A 21,612-nucleotide genomic window follows, 5' to 3' on the forward strand; every position below is an offset into this window, starting at 1 on the left:
AGAGAGAGCATGTTTTGGAGATAAGGGTATGACATATTGTGGGCGGGGAATCAAAGGGCTGGGACCCAATCACGTTAATCTGGACGAGCTCTCCGCTGAAATACACCAGACGCCTAAACCAAACGGAGATACCCGAACAGAGTAGGGGATCGAGGGGAGAAGATGCAGCTCATCAAGCAGAAGTAAGAAGATCAAGTCACATGGAGAACCACACGCCAACGGAAGGAACCAAAGGAGGTCAGGAGACCTAGTCGGTGCCGAGATGGCCGGAACATCTCCCAGCAACGCTTTCTTGTATTAGATGGGGTCAGGATCGTCACACTTCCCGCGAGGTCAAGGATAACCGAGACACCTCACCGAGTCACCATGTGAGAAGATGCCTTTGGGTGTGTTGCCCCATCAGAGATCGGTCTCCTGACTTGTGTCTCGCACACCCTGGCCCGATCGCTCCTGGATCTCGTATCTCTGAAGCAACGAGAGCTGACGGTGTTTGCATAACAAGTTTGGAGTCGTACCATAGGGCTTTTTTTTTATTTTTTATCTGCTTCTGCTGGCATATCACAGCCGAGGACAAAGTAGGATTTCTCCACCTGCACAGACCAGCTGTCTACAACATCAAACTGGACACAACCTCAACCAAATCTAAAGGATATCTTGCATGTGGACTCCTGTTCTTACTGCTACATTAGAACCAGCAGCCAACATCCTCACCCTGCATTCAAATCAGGAGAACAGGAGCCAGAATCGACGCCTTCTCTCGTTCTCACTCCGGACGGATTAGAGTATTTATCCCTTTTGGCTGATGCCCGATCTCCATCAGCGACCATGATGTTCTGCACCACCTTCCTCTCCACGCCGGCGGACGAGCTGGTGTGCGAGGGTGGAGTCGAGAGGGCTAAGGGTGGGGGGAGGTCGTCCCCGACGGGGATGGTACCCGGGCAGGCCCTGGGGCCGGGGGGCTGCCTGTCCACCTTGCGTTGCCTGGTCCTCCCCCAAGAGGAGCTCTGCCAGTCTCTCGACTATTGCCACGGCGACGGTCCCCGTGGCAGCAGCGCGTTAGGGAAGAGGATGCTGCTGGAGGTCAACAGGGCCACTTCCTTCGGCGGGGGGGATGACAGAGGGGGGGGCGGATGTGGCGCCAGGAAACACCGGAGTCGCTCGGTCTCGCCGGCGATGGGTCGACGGCCGGTGAGCCCCGCGAGAGATTGGTTTAAAGGGATGGTGGCCAGAGGTAGGTGGACGCTACACCCTACCTTCTGCATGGCCACCCCTGGTGCTGGGTCATAGAGGCGGACCTGTAGGACTGTCGGCACTGTGTGATGGCTCTGTGAGTGAGTGAGTCCAACAACAGCTCTTGCACCGTGACCAGTAAAGAGAAAGGGGAGTCTGGAGGAATTATTGAACAGGATTTAACGATGAGACATTTATTGAGTGGGTTGCGACGATCAGTGGCATGCGCGGGGTAGTGAGTGGAGGTGGTGAGGTTCTTTGTGTTGTGAGGTTGTTGGTAGATCCAGAAAAGGGTAGAGTGCCAGGCTAACTTGAAACCATCAGCGGGTACTGTTGTCTGATTCATTAATTGAAGTTCCGTTTATGTTGTAGAAAGTGTGTTGGTGCACCTTGGTTTACGACTTGTGTGTTTTGTATGGCTCCGTTTAGTAGTTTGACCAAACCTCAAAGGTAGAAAAATCTTGAATATTTCCTTTATTGACGTTCTTTGTTTGTGATGGGATTCACCCTTTTTGGGTTCCTTGTTTCAACTGACAGTTTTGGGTGTTGACCATTTTTTAATATTCAATTGGTCTTAACATCGTCTATTTGAGGGCAAGATTCTTTGTCTTTTTCTTTCAGGTAGACAACATTGAAGTAACACATTATATAGTATACACACAGGGTCTTCATAATAGAATAATCCAATTCTATCTTGACGTTTTTTCATCGTCTTTGTTAAGCTTTGTGTTAAACATAAATGGGTCAATTTGTTAACAAATACTAAGCAGAAAAATTGGAAGATTTCACATTAATGGCACCTACATTTTGCCGAAATATAAATATCGATGGTAGTTGATTGTTTTGTGATTTATCAATTAGTTCACGGGTTAAATCTTGGACAGATCTTCTGGTAAATTCTCCATTAAAACCTGCTCAAAATCTCTTATCTTCTAATAATCTTAAACGTATCATCAAATTTTCTGTGACATAATTTAAGTCGCTATGACTATGACCTAATGTTAACGTAACGCTATTCATCCTCTTAAAAAGTAATATAGGTCAGCGGCCTGTTCTTCAAACAACAACAACATTTGTGTAACCATTATGCAAAGGTTTACATAACAGAATATCCGTTGACCTGAAGTTCCTGCAATCTCTTTGTTCCTCGGCTATTGATTAATCAGTCTAGCTCCTACTGGATTTGAGATGATTAATCAGACCCGTCTGTTTTTGAATCTGTTTCCTGTACAGCAAACTTAAGTCAGGTTCAAGACTCTTTCATCATTTATTCCTTTCCGCAGAGGTGTCACTTTAGGACCAACACAGGTGTCGCTCGTTACACTAATTAAGGGTCCGCTAATTGTAATGCACCTGGGGTACATCGTTAGAAAAACCAACAACCATTCTTACCAAAGGGTTCTATTTGGGTAGATGACAAATCAATAAAATTAAAGGTGACATATTATACCGCCGTTTGGAAAATCGGCCTCTTCTGACGTCACAAGTAGGCGTGTCCACCTAGATGTGCGCTGGATAGATCGGTCTACCAGCCTGCCCAGTGGACCGTAGCAAACGTCGCTCATCTATCCATCATACGTCATCTAGGTGGACACGCCCGCTTGTGATGTCAGAAGAGGCAGATTTTCAAAACGGCCTGTCACGGCTAATCACTCCCACACCTGGTGGTATAATATGTCACCTTTTTAAAGCTGTACTTCTACTCTCCCCCACCTCATCCTAACAACCACGTCCTCCTTACCCTCCGTCCGTCCGTCCGTCTTGTCTGAATACTAAAGGTCCGGCGTTGCCGATGGCGACCGTGGACATCAAGAACCCCGAGATCCACAACGCCCCGGGGGGCGGGCACCGTTACCATAACAACTCCCAGGTGAACAACATCGTGCTCTCCTCCTTCCCCAAGAAGGAGAAGAAGGTGAAGGGCGGGAAGAAGAAGAGGCTGACCAAGGCGGACATCGGCACGCCCAGCAACTTCCAGTGAGCGACCGTACTTACTCCGTACAATCGTGACACGTAGGCCAGATCAAAATAAATACGATAAAATTGACCGGCTTCCGATCTAGCCTACATATCGTTAGCTAGTAGTCACCGAACTTCCAATAAAAGTCATTGTAGTGACTGAAAGATCCCTCCCATAGAAAAAATAGGCCGTCCATGGACGTCGTCCTTGGACGCCATGTTCTGTTTGGATGCCGGTCTGTTTTATCGGAATCTTTGATTTTTATCTACTGCTGCTGCTATTTTTCAGTTCTGTTACACACTTCCTCAAGTGAGTAACATTTTTCAGTCACTACATAGAATTGTATCTGAATCGTAGGGTTATTGTTAGTCAGCGCATACTTTCTAATATAGTTTAAAACTTCAGATAAATGACGCTAATGTATTACATGTACAAGAAGGTTTTAGATGTGTGCATGCAAACATTACAATTTTTTTTGTATCGTTTAAATTTTCGACACATCCAGCAATACATAAATGTGCCTGTGTACGTCGTCTATGGGCTTCAATACGTCGGTGCACAACAGGGTCGTTTATAGCTATAGAAATGGACATTAGAGGCGAGTAGGGTGGGGGAGTACACTGTGCAAATAACTATAGAGTCGGGGATCAGACCTCCACATAATTGTATTTCTAAGCCCGACTCGATGGTCAGATTTGTGTCTGCATGTCGGTGCCTGGCGGGTCCACCATAGACGTTCATACAGCATTTGACTGGTCCACTAGTCTGAGGCCTATCCCCGTCCCATCCTCCCGTCACGCACTTTAATGCGCACTGGTTTTGATTAAGCATTATTAATCCACATAATCTAAGATGATGCACAGCCTAGCATAGCATGGTCGGTATGATATGTGGATGGTGGAACGGGGTCAATGGCGTTAATATCAACTGGATTTAGATGAACACAGTCCAAGATGTCGTTGTAGGCTCCTTGGAAGACAGCTGTCCATCACCGTTTTGTCAGTGTAGACTGGAGTCGAGATTTTTCTTTAAAAAGAAGCGGCTCAATTAACCATGTTTCCCTGGATCGAACACCATCACACTGTTTGTTGCTCTGCACGTATTTCACTTCTATGGACCCGAAGGTCTGTTTTTGTAACTCGTTCAATATTAATGTGGCATTTGATCAGTGTCTCCCTTTGATGCCCTCCCTCCCTCTGTATGTATTGTCTTACAAACTTGCTCATGCTCTCTCTCCCCTCTCTCTCTCCCCCTCCCTCACTCACTCGCTCTCTTTTCCCCTCCCTTCCTCTCTTCTCTGTCTCTTCTCTCTCTGTATTGTCTTACACCCTCTCTCTCTCCCTCACTTGCTCTCATTCTTGCTCTCTCTCGCTCTTGCTCTCCCTCTCCTCTCTCTCTCTCTCTCTCTCTCTGTATTGTCTTACAACTTCTCTCTACCTGTATTGACTTACACTCTCCCTCTCCCTCCCTTTTAGGCACATTGGACACGTGGGCTGGGATCCCAACACAGGCTTTGATGTAAGTCAACTCTTGCACATTTGCATACAAATCGACTCACAAAACGGGCAGCGACGCTACACTGCGAAGCTAAACTCACAGCCGTGTTTAAGCAAGAACATATTCTGGGGTGAAACTGTGAATCTGAATAATCCAGACTCTACGCCCCGTAAAAAAGGTTGAAAGTAATTATGACGGATTAGAGAAATGTGGCGTCAGGTTGGCAGATTATGAGGATTAATAAAATTCACGGTTTAATAAAGTCATGGTTTTAAATACTGGTCTGAAATCCCCTAAGGGATATTTTTGTCACGGCTATTGATCACCTTTTTGAGATAAGGCTGAAGGGTGGATGGATGGATGAAATGGCAAATAATAGGACGAAAGAAGTGGTGGTTTTATGCATGAATTGGGCGTCCGTTGACTCAATCGCTGGCTGTATGGATGGATGAATTAACAAATGGGTAGATGGATGCTACGGAAAGATTTGAGAATTAAATATTATATGAAAGCATAAATGGCTGAATGAACGACTGAGCCGGTGCATCTCTTAATGCACGGGGGAACAAATTAACCCACCCTTATCAAATGGATATAAACGCAAACAAACTCATTGATGAACACATGAATGACTGAGCCCGATCCCTGTGTAAGTCGTGCCTCACCCTGTGTCACGGCCTTGAGAGGAGTCACACACACGGAGGCCTGTGAAAGCCGCCATGCTGCGCTGCACAGAGGGACGGGTGACAGTGGAAGCATGTACACACTGTATTGTGCTGTATGAAGTCAAGCTAGTGTTATTAGAGGGAGGATTATCAACACGGCCTGGGTGGGTGGATATGTGAACGCATGTTCTGGGGTGTGGGTGGCGGGGGATGTGAATGCATTCTATCCAGGCATCTGGGTTATTCATACTAGTTGTATTAATGGGAATGGTAATGCAAATACGTGTTTGTGTTTGGGTGCCGTTTGAGTAGATGAGTGCATATGCTGAATTTTGCTTATTAATCGTTAGGTATCCCAAAAAAAGAATTAACCTTTTTTCAAATTTATTTGGAGGTATTAGAACTGCACGTTTAATAACTTGAGGTCAAAAAATATTGGTTTGCTTAGCTTTTTTTGCTAGCCCTTCTTGATATCTGTAGTTAGAGTGCAATTATTTAGGTGTTCATGTAGTCCTAAATAGTAAACGTATGAACCTATAGCATCTGCGACATAATGCAGGGCAGTTCTGCTTAAGTACCGCTAGGGGGCAGTACACTGTTGTTTACCTCCCCGTGCAGATGGGTGTAGGCCATGGACCTAGGCAGGGGCTACAGCCACCTGAGCAGTGGGCCATTTTGCCTGTCGTGGCCCTTCTGCACCACATAAAAAAGCTATAAAAAGATTATTTAGTGACATCTTATTTCAAACCTTAGCAAAGCGTATATTAAAGGAAATCCAACTACTAAAACCACTTGGCTGTTTTTGGGTCACTGGGTAACTTCAACCAAACTTTCTTAACTGACAAACACCCAGAACCTCATCAAACGCATGATTTCCCCCCCCAGCTGAACAACCTGGACCCCGAGCTCAAGCACCTGTTCGACATGTGCGGCATCTCGGAGGCCCAGCTGAAGGACAAAGAGACGTCCAAGGTCATCTACGAGTTCATCGAGAAGAAGGGCGGCGTGGAGGCGGTGAAGAACGAGCTCAGGAGACAAGGTGAGCGGGCCGCTTGGTGAGGAAGGATCTACCCAAAGGGTCTCCCCTCTGGTCCATGTGAGGCTGGAAGACTTCGCTTTGTGTAGCAGCATTGAGTCTTGACCAGATTGTATTGGCTATTTTATAACAAATGTTTTTTATGTTAACGTTATGTTATTCGTAATTTAAAGGGGATCTATTATTCGACCAGGTGTGATTGCGGTTAGACATTTTTGCCTTTCCCTGTGTTTTAGTGACATCACAAGTAGGCGTGTCCACCTAGATGTGTGCTGGATAGATCAGTCTAACAGCCTACCCAGTGGACTGCAGCAAACGTTGCTCATCTATCCATCGTGCATCTAGGTGGACACGCCTCCTTGAGATGTCACTAAAACACAGGGAAAGGCAGATTTCCAAGCGTCTTTTGAGGGCTGATCACACCCACCCCTGGTGGCATAATATCACCCATTTTTAGTTTCAAATGTTGAAACTGGCGGTTGTTGGGTACAGTGGCCTTTCCTTAGTGTTTTTCTGTTTAGATCATGCAGGTACCTTCCATGGGTTTGGATCAATTCGATGTAATGTTCCTTATGACCCTACTGCACTCATAGGCCCAATCCCATTTCTACCCCTTACCCCTTCAAAAGGGGGAGGAGTAAGGGGAAGGGGTAAGGGGTAGAAATGGGAGTGGGCGTGTGTATTGATCAGGCTGTAATCATTCATAATGTTGGGATGTAAGGGGTTTTGTATGGCCGGTCTATCAGACGTGGTTTGACCGGTGTGGTTGTGCCCGCAGGTCCTCCCCGCTGGAACGGTAGGTGTCAATGCATGGGACTCTTCGTGTCCTTTAGTCTCTTGCTGTCATTTCACAGGCCGCCCTGACCTTGAACATGACCTCACAACTTACGTAGTCGTATCTTGTGGGTGTGTGGTTATTTTTTGCCCTCCCGATTTATTTTTCAAGAAACGTGTGAAGCTCGTTTTTGTCCGCTTCATTTCTCCTAACTTTTTCGAATACAGATCTGCTCCCCCTTTGCCCAGCTGTGTTTGGCTGTTGTTAAAGTTCTGTTAGATTCTGTTATAGTTGAAGAGTTGAAGTGGTGACTTGCATGGTGTGGAACCAGCAACCCGACTAAACGCAGAGGCTTGAGCGTGTTCGCATCTCCTCCAACCACCCAGATCTCACAAGCCACCGTCTGACTCTGTCATTTCAAACGAGAGCCTCCTGACTTCTGATTGGTCTTCCGCAAGCGCAAACTATTTTCCGACATTATCACGCCTTTATCATTTTTTCTGAATGACTTATCGTTTTTTCTTTTGTGTTCATTCTCCAGCCCCCCCTCCCCCTCCCTCGAGAGGCGGCCCCCCTCCACCCCCGCCCCCCCCCCCACCACGGCTCGGCCCCTCCCCCTCCCCCCCCCGGCCCGCGGACGCGGCGCCCCCCCACCCCCTCCCCCGTCCCGGGCGCCCACCTCGGCTCCGCCTCCCCCGCCCCCCTCCCGCGGCACGGGCGGGCCCCCCCCTCCCCCACCTCCCCCCCCCAGCCGCGTCTCCCTCCCGCCTCCCCCGCCGCCCTCCCACGCCTGCATGCCGCCGGCTCCCCCCCCTCCCCCTCCCATCTCCTCCGCCGGTGGTGGGGGCGGAGCCCCGGCCCCTCCTCCCCCGCCGCCGCCTCCGCCCGGCCCCCCTCCCCCGGCTCCTCCCCCCATGTCGGAGAGCGTGGACAGCGGGGACGGCGAGGGCGGGGGTAAGTCGGCCCTGCTCAACCAGATCCGCGAGGGCCGGCAGCTCAAGAAGGTGGACAGCCAGAAGGAGCGGCCGGTGTCGTCCAACACGGGGCGCGACTCGCTGCTGGAACAGATCCGCCAGGGCATCCAGCTCAAGGCCGTAAGCGTTTACACTCAGCGTTTACACTCAGCGTTTACACTTAGCGTTTACACTTAGCGTTTACACTCAGCGTTTACACTCAGCGTTTACACTCTGTGCGTTTACACTCTGCATTTACACTAAGCGTTTACGCTTAGCATCTTCGCTTAGCATTTACACTCGCGTCTACATTTAGGGCACTTAGCAGACGCTTTTATCCACTTTAAAGAGTCTAACAATAATCACATTTCTCAGAGGCATGGTGTTTTTGTGTAAAGGTGTTTCTAGGGTCATCTGTAGTATAGCTGCAACCCCTACTATTTTATTTTCTAGTTCTTATTTTTTACGTAATTGGCACATGTCTTGGCCTTTTCGAGAACTTCACTGTCCTGTACTGTGCATTCGGTAAATACGACATTTGATTCCCCCTCATGTGAGACTCTAACTAAAGGTGGACTTCTGCCTCCGTGTCAATAGCCGTCCTGGATATTCAGTACGGTGAATCTATAAGTCACTGGCGTCACACTTTATTTTAACCCTAATTTCGGTATCGAGATGTTAACTGTTTGATTTCAAAGCAGCAACTTCCTGTCACGCGTATGTCGCCTCCTGTGACTCCCAAGTCACGTGACATGGTTCCCTCGCTCACCTCCGTGGTTCACTCGTTCAGCGCTCTGGTTCACTCGTTCACCTCTGTGCTTGTGTTGTGTCGGTGCAGAAGGTGGAGGGCGAAGGGCCAGCCCCCAACGCCGCCCCCTCTGCGGGCATCGTAGGGGCCCTGATGGAGGTGATGCAGAAGAGGAGCAAGGCCATCCACTCCTCAGGTACGCTCACTCACTCACTCACCCTCTCTCTCCATCTTACTCACTCACTCACCCACCCTCTCACTCACCCTCTCTCACCCTCTCTCACCCTCTCACTCACTCACTGATTCACTCAGCCTCTCACCCTCTCACTCACCCTCTCTCACTTACTCACTCACTCCCACTCAAGCCAAGAGCTTCATATATGTATATGTATATGTAAACAAGAAACAAGAAAACGAGACAAGACGAATCGATGTATATTTACCCTCCATTTTAATATTATTAAAAAAAATGTGTTTTATTTCTTTTCAGTTAACAGATTGCCCTTTCTAACACTTTTTCTTACATACACAATCTATAATTCCTTACACTAAGTCCTAATGCCTTTCACGTTGAGTCTCGATAAAATACAGTACATGTTGCGACGGTAACCAGCATGTGAAGAAGGTTTCACCATCTTGCTGTTTTGCTCCGTGTGATCTAGATGAGGACGATGATGATGACGAAGATGAGGACTTTGAGGACGATGACGAATGGGAAGACTAGTGCTCCTTATCCCCCCCCCACCCCTTCCCAGATGATTATTACAACACTAATAACAGGAAAAGAAAAATCTTTCACATTCGGATTATAAATGTAAATGTTCCAATGATTTGCTGTATATTTTTGTTGCCTTTAAGCTTTTTTTTTTTTTATTATTAATCCGTGCAATATGCTGTTTAATCTGTAAATATGTCTATCTGGTATCCTAATGTAACAACCTTTTTTCTTTTTCTATTCTCGTCTTTTCTTACTCTCTTTCCTGATTTATTTTGTTGCCTTCCTCTTCCTGGTGATGGATACTGACGGGTATTGTCACTCTTACTCTATCATGCTTTTGCAAAATCCTCCCTCCATTCCCCCGATTGACGCGTGCAATCATGACATCATAGGGTCTCTCGAGCTAGAGTTTATTTTTCTGGTTTAGATAAGCGATTTAATGGCGGGGTTAGTAAAGAATCAATTGTTGTTAATCAGGGGGGGGGAAGAATTATATTCAACAAGACTATTTTCATATCCAATTGCTCTGTAGTTTATTTTTACTTATTCGAAAAATGATCCTAGTTTAGCGCTCTTATTTTCTTAAAACACAGGAAGAAGGAAAAAAAAAATTCTCTTCTTCTCCTAAATATTTAGCTTTATCCGTTTATCAATTGTAAATTTTGCTCCAGAGTTCTGAGTCTTGGTATATTTTTGCACAAATGGAAAGAGGAAGACTCTGCATGACTATGGGCTAGTTTCATGTCCATATCGCAGCGGATCGTACCTACACTTTACTATCAAGGTAAACCACACCTCATCAAGCATTTAACCAATACACATCCAACTATGCATTAACACGTATACACAAGGTGTGCCGCAACATAACCGGTGGCTGTCTGTGAATTTTATGGGATTGTACTTTTTCTTTTGTCACTACACTACACTACAGATACACTTTTCTTTTCTAAACTAGTTTTTTTTTTTCACCTTCAGTTTAAAGTATTTTTTGGTTTTAATCCAGAGGTTCAGTACATTGTGAAAAACTAAAAGAAATAAATACATTTTAATTTAAGAGATACAATATTTTTGCTTAAGAATTGAGCTACATGCTAACGGTTTATGACTAGAAACGAAAGTATCAGTGATCTTATTGAACGCTTGTACTTAAACCATAGTAAGTATACAAACATCGTAAAGATACCTAGATTATATGCATACTTTCTGGGGTTTCAAGTGTATCATGCAAAGTGGACAGCATACGACAAAAAAAAACTAGAGACTGCTTCAAATCCCTAAAACTTTTTTAAAGGAGCTATTACAGCTCCTTTATTTTTCTATGATTCAGCTGTCGAGACTTTATCAGGGTTTGTTATGAACTTTCTTGATAAAACTTAATGTAACCATACTGTGTCATAATTCAACATTTTATATCATCATGGCTACGGTGTTCCGCAATGAAGCACAGTTTCTCACTGTCATTATTTTCTTTCTTTTTTTTGACGTATCTTTGTTTTCGGCCCAACAATTAGCTCTGTAATTAGTCCCAAGTGATTTATTGATTTTCCATTCTTCCATTTTCTGCGCTGTTGGCACCAATATATTTTCAAAAAATTAAAATATACAAAAAAATGAACTTGTAGTCGTTCTGTTGTACTCAACTTGTAGTTGCATTTTGTTTTAGTACATTTGTAATGGTACACCTTTCATGGCATTGCTATGGATAACGAAACCGGTTTGAACAGCATTTGTGTTGGTTTAGATACGAACTTCAGGAACTATAGAAACAGTACTGAGCAGGTCTAGTACTGAGCAAACAAACCAGCTCACGGCAGTCTAAACCCAGCTCACTTTCCATAATTGGCAATAATAACTGATCATTTGGTGTAATAGTTATCTGAGCTGTTAAGACTCATGATTGTTTGAGTTAATGAATTTTATTGTACAAATTGTATGGATCACTGAGCAAGATGTCCAACCTGACCTGCCCCTAAAATATTATCAGAAAAGTATGTGCTTTTTTAATTGTGACAAACTCCATGTATTGTAAGTATTTAACAGGTGTGACGGTAGTCTATCCAGATAAAAACGTTTATGCGATACTTCAGAGAGCCTGGCACAAGCAGTGATGGTCGAAAGTCAATTTCTTTCGTACAACCTTTCAGTGAGGCAATATAACACTATGGTTAAGTAGTGGATCAAAGTTGCTTCTACTTCCAGGAGAACTGCTATTGAAGTCCGACCAGGGCTTAATTCAAGTAGATTAAAACCACTTTCTTTAACTACCAGTTCATTTTTTATTTTTTTATTTTTTTAAAGGGATGTCGAAACTCGTTGAAGATGAAGGGGTCAACGGAATAAAAAGGTGGGTTGAGTGAGTTCAACACACAGTGGTCCTCCTGTCTAACTTGTTCGGTGGAGCACAGTGTTTGCATCGGCCCATGCTAAGATCAGAGTTCAGGGTCTCGACGCTTTGGATAAAAGCATCTCCCAGATGGCATGTATTTATTTACTGCTTTATTTAATGCAAGCATATAACCAGTGAATTGTCGCAGACATGAAAGATGGATGACGTAAGTAAATATGTATGTATGTATGTATATTGTGACGGTTCCCTGTATGTTGTGTCTTCCATTTGTTTTTAGGACTGGGGAGCAGAGACCTAGGCCTACTCAATGGGTCATTAGGAGTGATTGGCGTGCACCTGGGCCCGGGTGCCAACGCCCTATAAGAGTCTGCTTCCCCAGTCCTTCCCTCTCTGTTCTTTTCAGCTCCATATCCATGCACACCTTTCAACACTTATGTTAAAACAACACACACACCTATAATCCACTCATGCATACACACTCCACACTACAGACTTACTGACTTCCACATCCCATACTTTTATTATAAGTTGAGCACTTGGATTGGTTTGGTTTGATTAAATACTTATTTTGTTTGGGAAACTGTTGTCTCCTGTCTTTTTGTTGTGTAGCCTGGCGCCCCTAGGCCAGGTGCGTAACAAAGTGGGGGCTCGTCCAATAAGTTGTTTGTACAGTGAGTTTGGAGCGTCAATTTAGTCTCACTCCTGTATTGGATTTGTGAATGGAGTGACGTCAGTTGGGAATCTTTCCGGGAGGTTCCGTCGTTCCATTGTTTGGTCAACAGTCCGGTGAGTAGACAAAGCAATGTTACAGGCTTGTTATTCAGACTTTGGGGAGATGCAGTTAATTGTTATGAGTTGAATTCATCTGTTTAAATTTGAGTTAATTTGATTAGGTTTGGTTATTTCAGTACAGTACGGTAGCTGTTTGGTTCATTTTGTGCGGTTGGAGACTTGTTTATTTCTGGTAGTTGTGCAGCTAAGTAAACGTCATTTGGGACGCCAACAGTTGCCTGGCTGGTTGTTTATTTTTTTTTTTTTTGTATTTGTTTGATACGAGTGTCCCCGGTAGGTGCGCTTAGCTGCCTGGGTAAAATAGCTCGTTGGTTTAGGCCGGGGGGTGGCTAGGTGCGTCAGGTGCGGCAGTAGCGAGAAGTTCGTACTGAATATCTCGACTCGGGGGCACGGCTAAGGGGGGCATGCGGGTCGCCAGTTATTGGTTGCCTTTCCTCCCCTTTGGTATGAGCTAGGCCTTTGCGGTGGCCTTCAGTGCGTAGAAATCCTCCGCAACCGGCACACGAAGAGGGTGGAGTTAGCTGGGGTTTATATAGGCTAGGGGGACACTTGTATTGTATTTAGTTTGTTTGGTTTGCCAGCTAGGAGGCTCTTAAAGCGCACAATACCCAGGATGGTGTCAGTGGATGACGTTGTTCAGTCTCCCTCGGTGGAGCTCTTAAATCAATGCACCAAAGACCAATTGCTGAACGTTGCAGATCGTTTTGGGTTGAAAATTGAAGCTAGTGATAGAAGGTTAAAGGAGACATTGTTGGAAGTTTTGAAAAGAGAGCTATGTGGTATAGCGGTTTCAACTGAGGAACGGGATAAGAAAGAGGAGGCGTCTCTTTCTCCCGCAGTAGGTGCCGCAATGGAGGTGCCTTCACCAGCAGCCATGTCAGGGTTGACGTTCGACCAACAAAAAGAATTAATCATTTTGCAAGCGAAATTACAAACTGATCGGGAACAACTTAGGCTAGATAGTGAGTATGCTATTGAAAAAATGAAACAGCAGACAGAACTGGCTAAGTTGCAGGTAGAGCAAAATAGACTGGACTTGATAGGGGATGGCAAGATTTCAGCGGCTGCACAAGTGTTTTCAGAACCTGCAGAACGGTCTGCAGGGGGGTTTGACATTAGTGGCAATCTACGTCTGGTGCCCAAGTTTTCCGAACGTGATCCTGAGGCATTCTTTGCCATGTTTGAGAGGGTGGCAGATGTGCGTAAATGGCCTGACTCGGCGCGCACATTGATGCTGCAGTGCGTCTTAACAGGCAGGGCGCAAGAGGTTTTTTCGGCTATGAATGCGGCTGACAGTCAAGAGTATGCCCGTGTTAAGGCGGTGGTACTGAAGTCATACGAGCTCGTTCCTGAGGCGTATAGGCAGCGGTTTCGATTTTGGAAGAAACATGACAGACAAAGTCATTTGGAATTTGCACGTGATTTGACGACGAGCTTTAACCGCTGGTGTAACGCCTCGGAGGTGGAGGATTTCGAAGGCTTACAAGATTTGATGATTTTGGAGCAGTTCAAAGATTCTGTTCCAGCTCGTGTGGCAACATATATCAGTGAGCAGAAAGCACGCAACGCAGCAGATGCGGCGGCGCTCGCAGATGACTTTGTTTTAACGCACCGTGGAGAGTTTAGAGCGGGCGGTGGCAATTATGTTGCTGCCAGTGAGTCGCATGGCCGATTTAATAAACCTCTGCCTGTCGATTCCAGAGCTAACGCCAACAACAGTAGGGATGTGCGTGACTCGGGGAAGGTTTGCCATCACTGTAACAAATGGGGGCACTGGAAAAAAGATTGCTTCTTGTTAAATTCCCCTAAGGCGGGTCATTGGGAACCAAAAGGGGTTGCTACGGCAGCTCCAGTTCGTCCGGTGTCCACTTGTGTTACACCTACTTTCGGTCCAAATGAGGATACATCAGTTGTAGCTCTGAGTTCTTACCGTCCATTTATCATGCAGGGGACTGTGTCTTTGGTGCATGGTGGGGAAGAAGTACCGGTAACTATTTTGAGGGACACTGGGGCTTTTGATTCATTCATCCAAGCTGGTGTTCTCCCTTTGACTAATGTTTCTGACACTGGTGATAAGGTTCCTATCCGGGGCATAGACATGAATATTTTGTTGGTTCCCTTGCATAATGTTGTCCTAAAATGTGAACTGTTCCAGGGAGAAGCAAAGCTCGCTGTGCGCCCAGCACTGCCTATTCCGGGTGTGACGCTGATCCTGGGCAACGACCTAGTGGGTGCTAAGGTCTGGGCTGGGGTCCCGCCGCCGCCGGCAGTGGTGACCTCTGTTCCCTTGGTAACAGAGGAAGATGATGAGGGTGAAAAGAAGAGTGTAAAGAAGAAGCGGAAAAGGAAGAAGTCGTCGGCCAGGAAAGCTTCAGACGGCTCGGCTGCAGAGTCTGATGCGGAGAGCAAGAAGAAGAAGAAAATCAAGGAGGAAGGTGATGAGAAGGACGAGAAGAGCCGGCACAGGAAGAGAAAGGCGGAGCGAATTCACAAGGACTCTTCCTCAGGGTCCTCGGTGGTCTCTGAAGGGGAAGAGGCTGTTGACGCCAAGAAGAAAAATAGAAGCAGTGAAGAGAAGGACAGAATAACAAAATCCAAGAAGAAGAGGCGGAAGAAGCACAAGAAGCACGGGAGGAAGAGTAAGAAGAGGACGGCGTCGGGCTCGGAGCACGACTAGGACCCGCGGCCTCATCGCTGGGACCTCACTCACTACAGACGTACACACTTTTGTCTTGCCAGCCTCATATTGAAGCTGGACTTATTGAAATTTTCGGCAGTCTAGCCAAGATTTATACAAGGGATAACTTTGAAAAAGATCTTGTGTACTGCTCCGGTTCTTGCAGCTCCCCCTTTAGACAGGCCATTCACAGTCTACACTGATGCTAGTCATGTGGGGGCGGGGGCCGTTCTAATGCAAGAGGACAACCTGGGCATAGATAAACCTGTTAGCTTCTATTCTAAGAAATTCAACTCTTACCAGCTAAATTACTGTCATTGAAAAGGAAGCATTGGCTTTGATTTTAGCTCTGCAACATTTTGATGTTTATGTTGGCGGTAGTACCCCCCTGGTTATTTATACAGACCATAACCCTCTGACTTTTTTACATTCTTTGCAGTGTCCAAACCAGAGATTGATAAGATGGTCACTGTTCCTGCAATCCTATGCCCTGGACATTCGTCATGTTAAAGGGGCGGAGAACGTGGTGGCCGATGCGCTGTCACGGGCTCCTCATGACTGAGGTCCGGTCTCCGTTGGTCCTTTTTGCCTCTGTCTGTCTTGCACCCCTTAAAGTGCTTCCGTGGTACCGGTTGCTGGGGTGAAGGCCTGTGACAGTGGGCAGGCGGCCATTGGAGTAGAGGTTGGGTATGACAGGGAGTAGATAGTATATATTTATCTAAGGTTAAATGGGTTGCCGGTGATCCCTTTGGGACTCCGTCTTTATGGGGGGGGGTGTGACGGTTCCCTGTATGTTGTGTCTTCCATTTGTTTTTAGGACTGGGGAGCAGAGACCTAGGCCTACTCAATGGGTCATTAGGGGTGATTGGCGTGCACCTGGGCCCGGGTGCCAACGCCCTATAAGAGTCTGCTTCCCCAGTCCTTCCCTCTCTGTTCTTTTCAGCTCCATATCCATGCACACCTTTCAACACTTATGTTAAAACAACACACACACCTATAATCCACTCATGCATACACACTCCACACTACAGACTTACTGACTTCCACATCCCATACTTTTATTATAAGTTGAGCACTTGGATTGGTTTGGTTTGATTAAATACTTATTTTGTTTGGGAAACTGTTGTCTCCTGTCTTTTTGTTGTGTAGCCTGGCGCCCCTAGGCCAGGTGCGTAACAATATATATGTATATATATATATATATATATATATATATATATATGTGTATATATGTGTGTGTGTGTGTGTATATGTGTGTGTGTGTGTGTATGTGTATGTATGTATATATGTGTATGTATGTACTACCCTTCTGTTGCCGAACCCTCCCCTGTCCAACTACCCTCCAGCCTTCAAGTCCCGCCTTTACCTATTTGTTGATCCTCAGTAAAGACCCTTCAATTTACTGTCTGGGTCGAGCATTTGGGTCCTGAGTTCACTCGCTCTACTACCCCATAACAAAAGGTAAGAGAGGAAGAGGAGAAGAAGAGAGAGGAAGGAGAGAGGAGAGGAGGGCTGAAGAGACAAAGTCACGGTACTTGGTAAGAATCTTAACATGTAGCATGTAGCTTTGAGCTTTGTGTAAGTGTGTAAAACATGAAAGGTTGTATGATGGGGATCGAGTTATTTACCGGTTCATCAAATACTATTTCTTCAGTGATCTAAATCGTTCCATCAATCTCGAAATGGTCAAAATAAGGGTTTTAGGAAACAAACAAATGGAAAAAACACATTATTGCAATGTATCTATTCCACAGAAATGATCCATTACAATGACAATGTAGGCGCACACATTACATTTTTTGACTTTTCCTTTTATTAAAATCACAAAGGTAAGAACAATGGATTGTTGTGTTATTCACTAGTCAGAAGTTAAAACCAATAGAAATTTAAAAAACTGAGGTTATTTATAAAAATGTATCCTCTAAACATGTTCAACATAACTGCAACAATCGTATAGCTTTAAACGTGAAAGCAAAAACAGACACATATCTACTTTAGTGTATTCTTATCCTTATAATGGGTGCTATTCTTCAAGATCTTCTAATGCAGATATTTCAGATCTTGCATAGATTCTAAATTCAGGAATTCTGGTGTTTTGGTCGTTTTAATATTTTATTATCAAATGACTGTTTTATTGACAGGTGAGATTATCAGGGGGGCAGAGTTTGTACCTCCATAACCTGAACAGGGACGGAGGTATGGATAGAGAGGCTCACTGAAGGTGCAACCAGTAGCAGAATATATAAGAACCCTGGCTTTCACATCATAGAAGGAGACCAGACCCTCATCATAATCAACAAACACCCCCACCTTCTGGAGCGCAGCTCTCAGAGGGAGACGGACATTAGGGTCGTCTCTAAATACCAACCCATCCTTGTCGTAGAAGAGAGTCCAACAACCCGTCTCAGGGGTCAATATGATCCAACCACTTCTGCTGAGCGAAGCTCTGACCACTCCTAAACACCATGCAGTCTTGTCTTTAACCTGGACCTCAAAGTAAAATCTCCCTGAGGAGAAGCGCTGCCTTGTGACAACACATAAACAATTTACAAATCTCTTTAAGCTGTGTCGGAGTGTCTTCTTTAAACCTCCATCATGTACTCCTTTCCCATCCAGGATGAGCTCGGGATGAGCTGTATCAGGATCCAGAGTCAAATCTACTGCATACTGCTGGACCCTCTTCAGTTCAGCATCATGAGGCAGCTTCTTCATCTCCATGTTCAGTGTCTCCTCCAGCTGATCCAGGGAACTCCTTATGGTACGTATGTATGACTGAGTACGGACCTCCACCGTCGTCCAGTCCCTGGTGGGTGGAGGATCCTTCAGGGATCTGAAGGCCTGGAGGAAGTGAAGGTGGTCTTTGGTGTGTGAGAGCTGCTTCACTTCTGAGCTTCTATTAGTCAGATCTTCTATCTCCTGCTCCAGCTCTTTGACGAGGTCTTCAGTTTGTTTCTTTGTGGATTTCCGTTTCTCTTTGATCGTTTTGTTGAAATCATCCCGCCACTTTTCAACATGGCTTATCAGAGCATTGATCTGTCTGTCTGCCTCTTTGATCTCCTTAATCTTTAGTTTTCTCTCCTGGATCATCTGTGGAACTTCAGCCTCTATCTTCCCAAGCTGGGCCGTCTTCACTTCATATTCCTCCTTTAGAGGAACAACAGGATGGGACTTGTGGTCATCCTCTGTGCAGAACTGGCATACAGACACCTGTTCAGTCCTGCAGAAGAGCTCCAGTAGTTGATTGTGTTTCTTACACATCCTTTCTTCCAGACAGTCCATAGGCTCGACAAGCCGATGTTTCTTCAGGCCTGCGACTCTATGATGTGGCTCCAGGTGGGTTTGACAGTAAGAGATAAGACACATCAGGCAGGACTTCACGGCCTTCAGCTGGGTCCCAGTACAGAAGTCACAGGGAACTTCGCCTGGTTTAACACAATGCTGCTTGTTTACTCGTTCAGACGTTCTAAACTGAGTAGACAACTCTGATAAGAAGGTATTGATCCGTAAATCAGGTCTTGTGCGGAAAAGCTCATTGCAAAGAGGACATTTGAACTGGACTTGTTCATCCCAGACCTTAGTAATACAGGTTCTGCAGAAGTTGTGTCCACATGCGGTGGTAACTGGGCTGTCGAATACATCCAGACAGATGGAACATGAAAAGTTCTCTTCAGACCAAGAAGTAGCAGAGGCCATTCCTAGACACAGACGACAAAGTTTATGTCTTGAGCAATTATATATTTCTAATTTCATAACGGCAAGAAAGGTTTTAACTTGTCTCAAAGTTGTTCTGTTTTACTCACCTTGTTGTGGTTTATGCCTGCAGACTATTCTTCCAAATATTGATAATTCTTTCTCCTGAAAAAGAGAACTGCTTCCACGTTGGGTTGCTTTAGTTTCTTTGAACCTAAGTTTTCGAAACTTAGATTCAAACCTACCTTTGAAGCTAAGTTTCGATTCCTGAACAGGACCTTCTCTCCGCTCCTCCCCTAACTCCTGCCTCCTTCCACACCTGGAATGTTGGCACATTCATGTACTGTGTCGCTTACGTCATATGCACTGTGCGTTTTCTTCTTCTTTAGATTTAGAAGTGTTTAAGTTTAAGAACAACCCGGTCCCTCTCCCTGTGTGCTCAGGTTATATGTCTTTTTATGGTTGTCATTTAACATTGATTAACATTGGATGTTATGTAAGGCTTACCTCCCAGATGCAATATAACCTCATAAAACATGACCCTGACTCAGTCATGTGCCTCAGGGTAGAGCAGACGAACCAGACCATCGAGTTGACCATCAGTCAGAGATAACAAACACTTGCCACCATGTGGCATTTAATTCCAATGAATCCCCCGCCCCCTCCCTTGTCTGTTTTGGGAACATGTGTGGTTTCATTTTGCTTGTTTCGTATAATTTAATTAATTAAGGGCGCCACCAGAGGGCGCCCTTAAGAACAATAGTTGAGCGCTGCATGCAGCACTCACCTAATAACTTGGTCGGAATTAACTCCTGTATAATTGTCTTTAGAATATAACACCCAATAGTGAGATGACTCGACTAGCAGTTCCAGGTCCAAACTGAAGATGGCGCCCTAGCAACACCAGCGAGTGTCTCGTCTCCTCGAGCGGCCCGCGAGGACACTGAAGGTAATCTACCAAATGATCCATCAACCAGTATTTTTGGTAATAAATACAATGTTCATGGTCATTTTAATTGATCTGAAAAAATGTATAGTTACTTCAATAGCTTTAGTTACTAATGCTTGATAATTGGGTTATGGATGAGTCCCAAAACACCACATTATCAGTGGGCTGGGTGCCTCAAAAAGATTAACAAAGTCCATAAGAGAGGGACCCCTGGTGTAGAGAATGGGTACGCTGTCACTGGGAACTTGTCTCTGGACAGCTGCGGCTCTTGTAAGCCGAGGGAAACTTTCCAAGACACACAAACAGGATTATAATGGGATTTATGAGTGTGATAATGTTGACCTCAGATTCTCTATCTCTTTCTCTGTTTATCGGTCTGTCTGTTTCTCTCTCTCTCTCTCTCTCTCACTCACTCACTCACTCACTCACTCACTCACTCACTCACTCACTCACTCACTCACTCACTCACTCACTCACTCACTCACTCACTCACTCACTCACTCACTCACTCACTCACTCACTCACACACACATCACTCTTCCCATTGGCTGATGTGACCGCCCCCCCCCCCCCCCCCCCCCCCACACACACACCACTACCATGATATATTTTCTGGATCTCCCCATCTGGGACCCAACCTTTTGGGCTTGGTCCTGCTCCAGGGGAACTAATCCTCTGTCTAGAATATCATATCAGGGAAGGGAGCCAGTGTCCCCTCTTCCTGGTGGCTTTAGTCCTCCTACCCGATGGGTTCCTGTTTAGTTTCTTAAATAGCTTTAGTTACTAATGCTTTATGGTATGGCTTCTTTTGATAATTGGGTTATGGATGAGTCCCAAAACACCACATCATCAGTGGGCTGGGTGCCTCAAACCAAAGCTTTTATGGTTGTCATTTAACATTGATTAACATTGGATGTTATGTAAGGCTTACCTCCCAGATGCAATATAACCTCATAAAACATGACCTTGACTCTGAGTCATGTGCCTCAGGGTAGAGCAGACGAACCAGACCATCGAGTTGACCATCAGTCAGAGATAACAAACACTTGTCACCATGTGGCATTTAATTCCAATGAATCCCCCGCCCCCTCCCTTGTCTGTTTTGGGAACATGTGTGGTTTCATTTTGCTTGTTTCGTATAATTTTATTAATTAAGGGCGCCACCAGAGGGCGCCCCCGACACATTTGCCGCCCTAGGCGATTGCATAGGTCTTTATTTTTTTCTTCCACCATTGGTCCCTGACGGCGTCTGGGCCCCGGTGCAGTGCACCGGTTGCACCGTCGATATTTACGCCACTGGATAGGTCCCATAGTTTGTATAGAATAAGAAAGAAAGAAAGAAAGAAAGAAAGAAAGAAAGAAAGAAAGAATAAAACGTATGAAGAACAATAGTTGAGCGCTGCATGCAGCACTCACCTAATAACTTGGTCGGAATTAACTACTGTATAATTGTCTTTAGAATATAACACCCAATAGTGAGATGACTCGACTAGCAGTTCCAGGTCCAAACTGAAGATGGCGCCCTAGCAACACCAGCGAGTGTCTCGTCTCCTCGAGCGGCCCGCGAGGACACTG

The 21,612-nt window shown here is 45.5% G+C and overlaps 3 protein-coding genes across 3 annotated transcripts in view; 2 read left to right on the forward strand and 1 right to left on the reverse strand.

The window, feature by feature from the left end:
* Window positions 1–12,094, forward strand: part of LOC130372245 (actin nucleation-promoting factor WASL-like) — a 29,480-nt gene extending 17,386 nt beyond the window's left edge. The window contains 7 exon segments of the mRNA XM_056578121.1: window positions 3,009–3,207; window positions 4,666–4,708; window positions 6,238–6,391; window positions 7,705–7,778; window positions 7,781–8,257; window positions 8,955–9,060; window positions 9,527–12,094. Of these exon segments, the coding sequence (XP_056434096.1) occupies window positions 3,009–3,207; window positions 4,666–4,708; window positions 6,238–6,391; window positions 7,705–7,778; window positions 7,781–8,257; window positions 8,955–9,060; window positions 9,527–9,588 (1,115 nt within the window). The 3' untranslated portion in view covers window positions 9,589–12,094.
* Window positions 12,095–14,672: 2,578 nt separating this feature from the next.
* Window positions 14,673–16,568, forward strand: LOC130372244 (protein FAM133-like). The gene is made up of 2 exons (XM_056578120.1): window positions 14,673–15,438; window positions 15,838–16,568. The coding sequence occupies exon 1, from the start codon at window positions 14,820–14,822 to the stop codon at window positions 15,396–15,398; it is 579 nt and encodes a 192-aa protein (XP_056434095.1). The 5' UTR covers window positions 14,673–14,819; the 3' UTR covers window positions 15,399–15,438; window positions 15,838–16,568.
* Window positions 16,569–17,210: 642 nt separating this feature from the next.
* LOC130372607 (E3 ubiquitin-protein ligase TRIM39-like) lies at window positions 17,211–19,236 on the reverse strand. Its single transcript, XM_056578709.1, has 2 exons — window positions 19,199–19,236; window positions 17,211–19,093 (listed from the first exon to the last, which is right to left on the reverse strand). The coding sequence occupies exon 2, from the start codon at window positions 19,089–19,091 to the stop codon at window positions 17,517–17,519; it is 1,575 nt and encodes a 524-aa protein (XP_056434684.1). The 5' UTR covers window positions 19,092–19,093; window positions 19,199–19,236; the 3' UTR covers window positions 17,211–17,516.
* Window positions 19,237–21,612: the final 2,376 nt, after the last annotated feature.

The sequence above is a fragment of the Gadus chalcogrammus genome, chromosome 19 (assembly GCF_026213295.1).
Source record: "Gadus chalcogrammus isolate NIFS_2021 chromosome 19, NIFS_Gcha_1.0, whole genome shotgun sequence".
Taxonomy (NCBI): Eukaryota; Metazoa; Chordata; class Actinopteri; order Gadiformes; family Gadidae; genus Gadus; species Gadus chalcogrammus.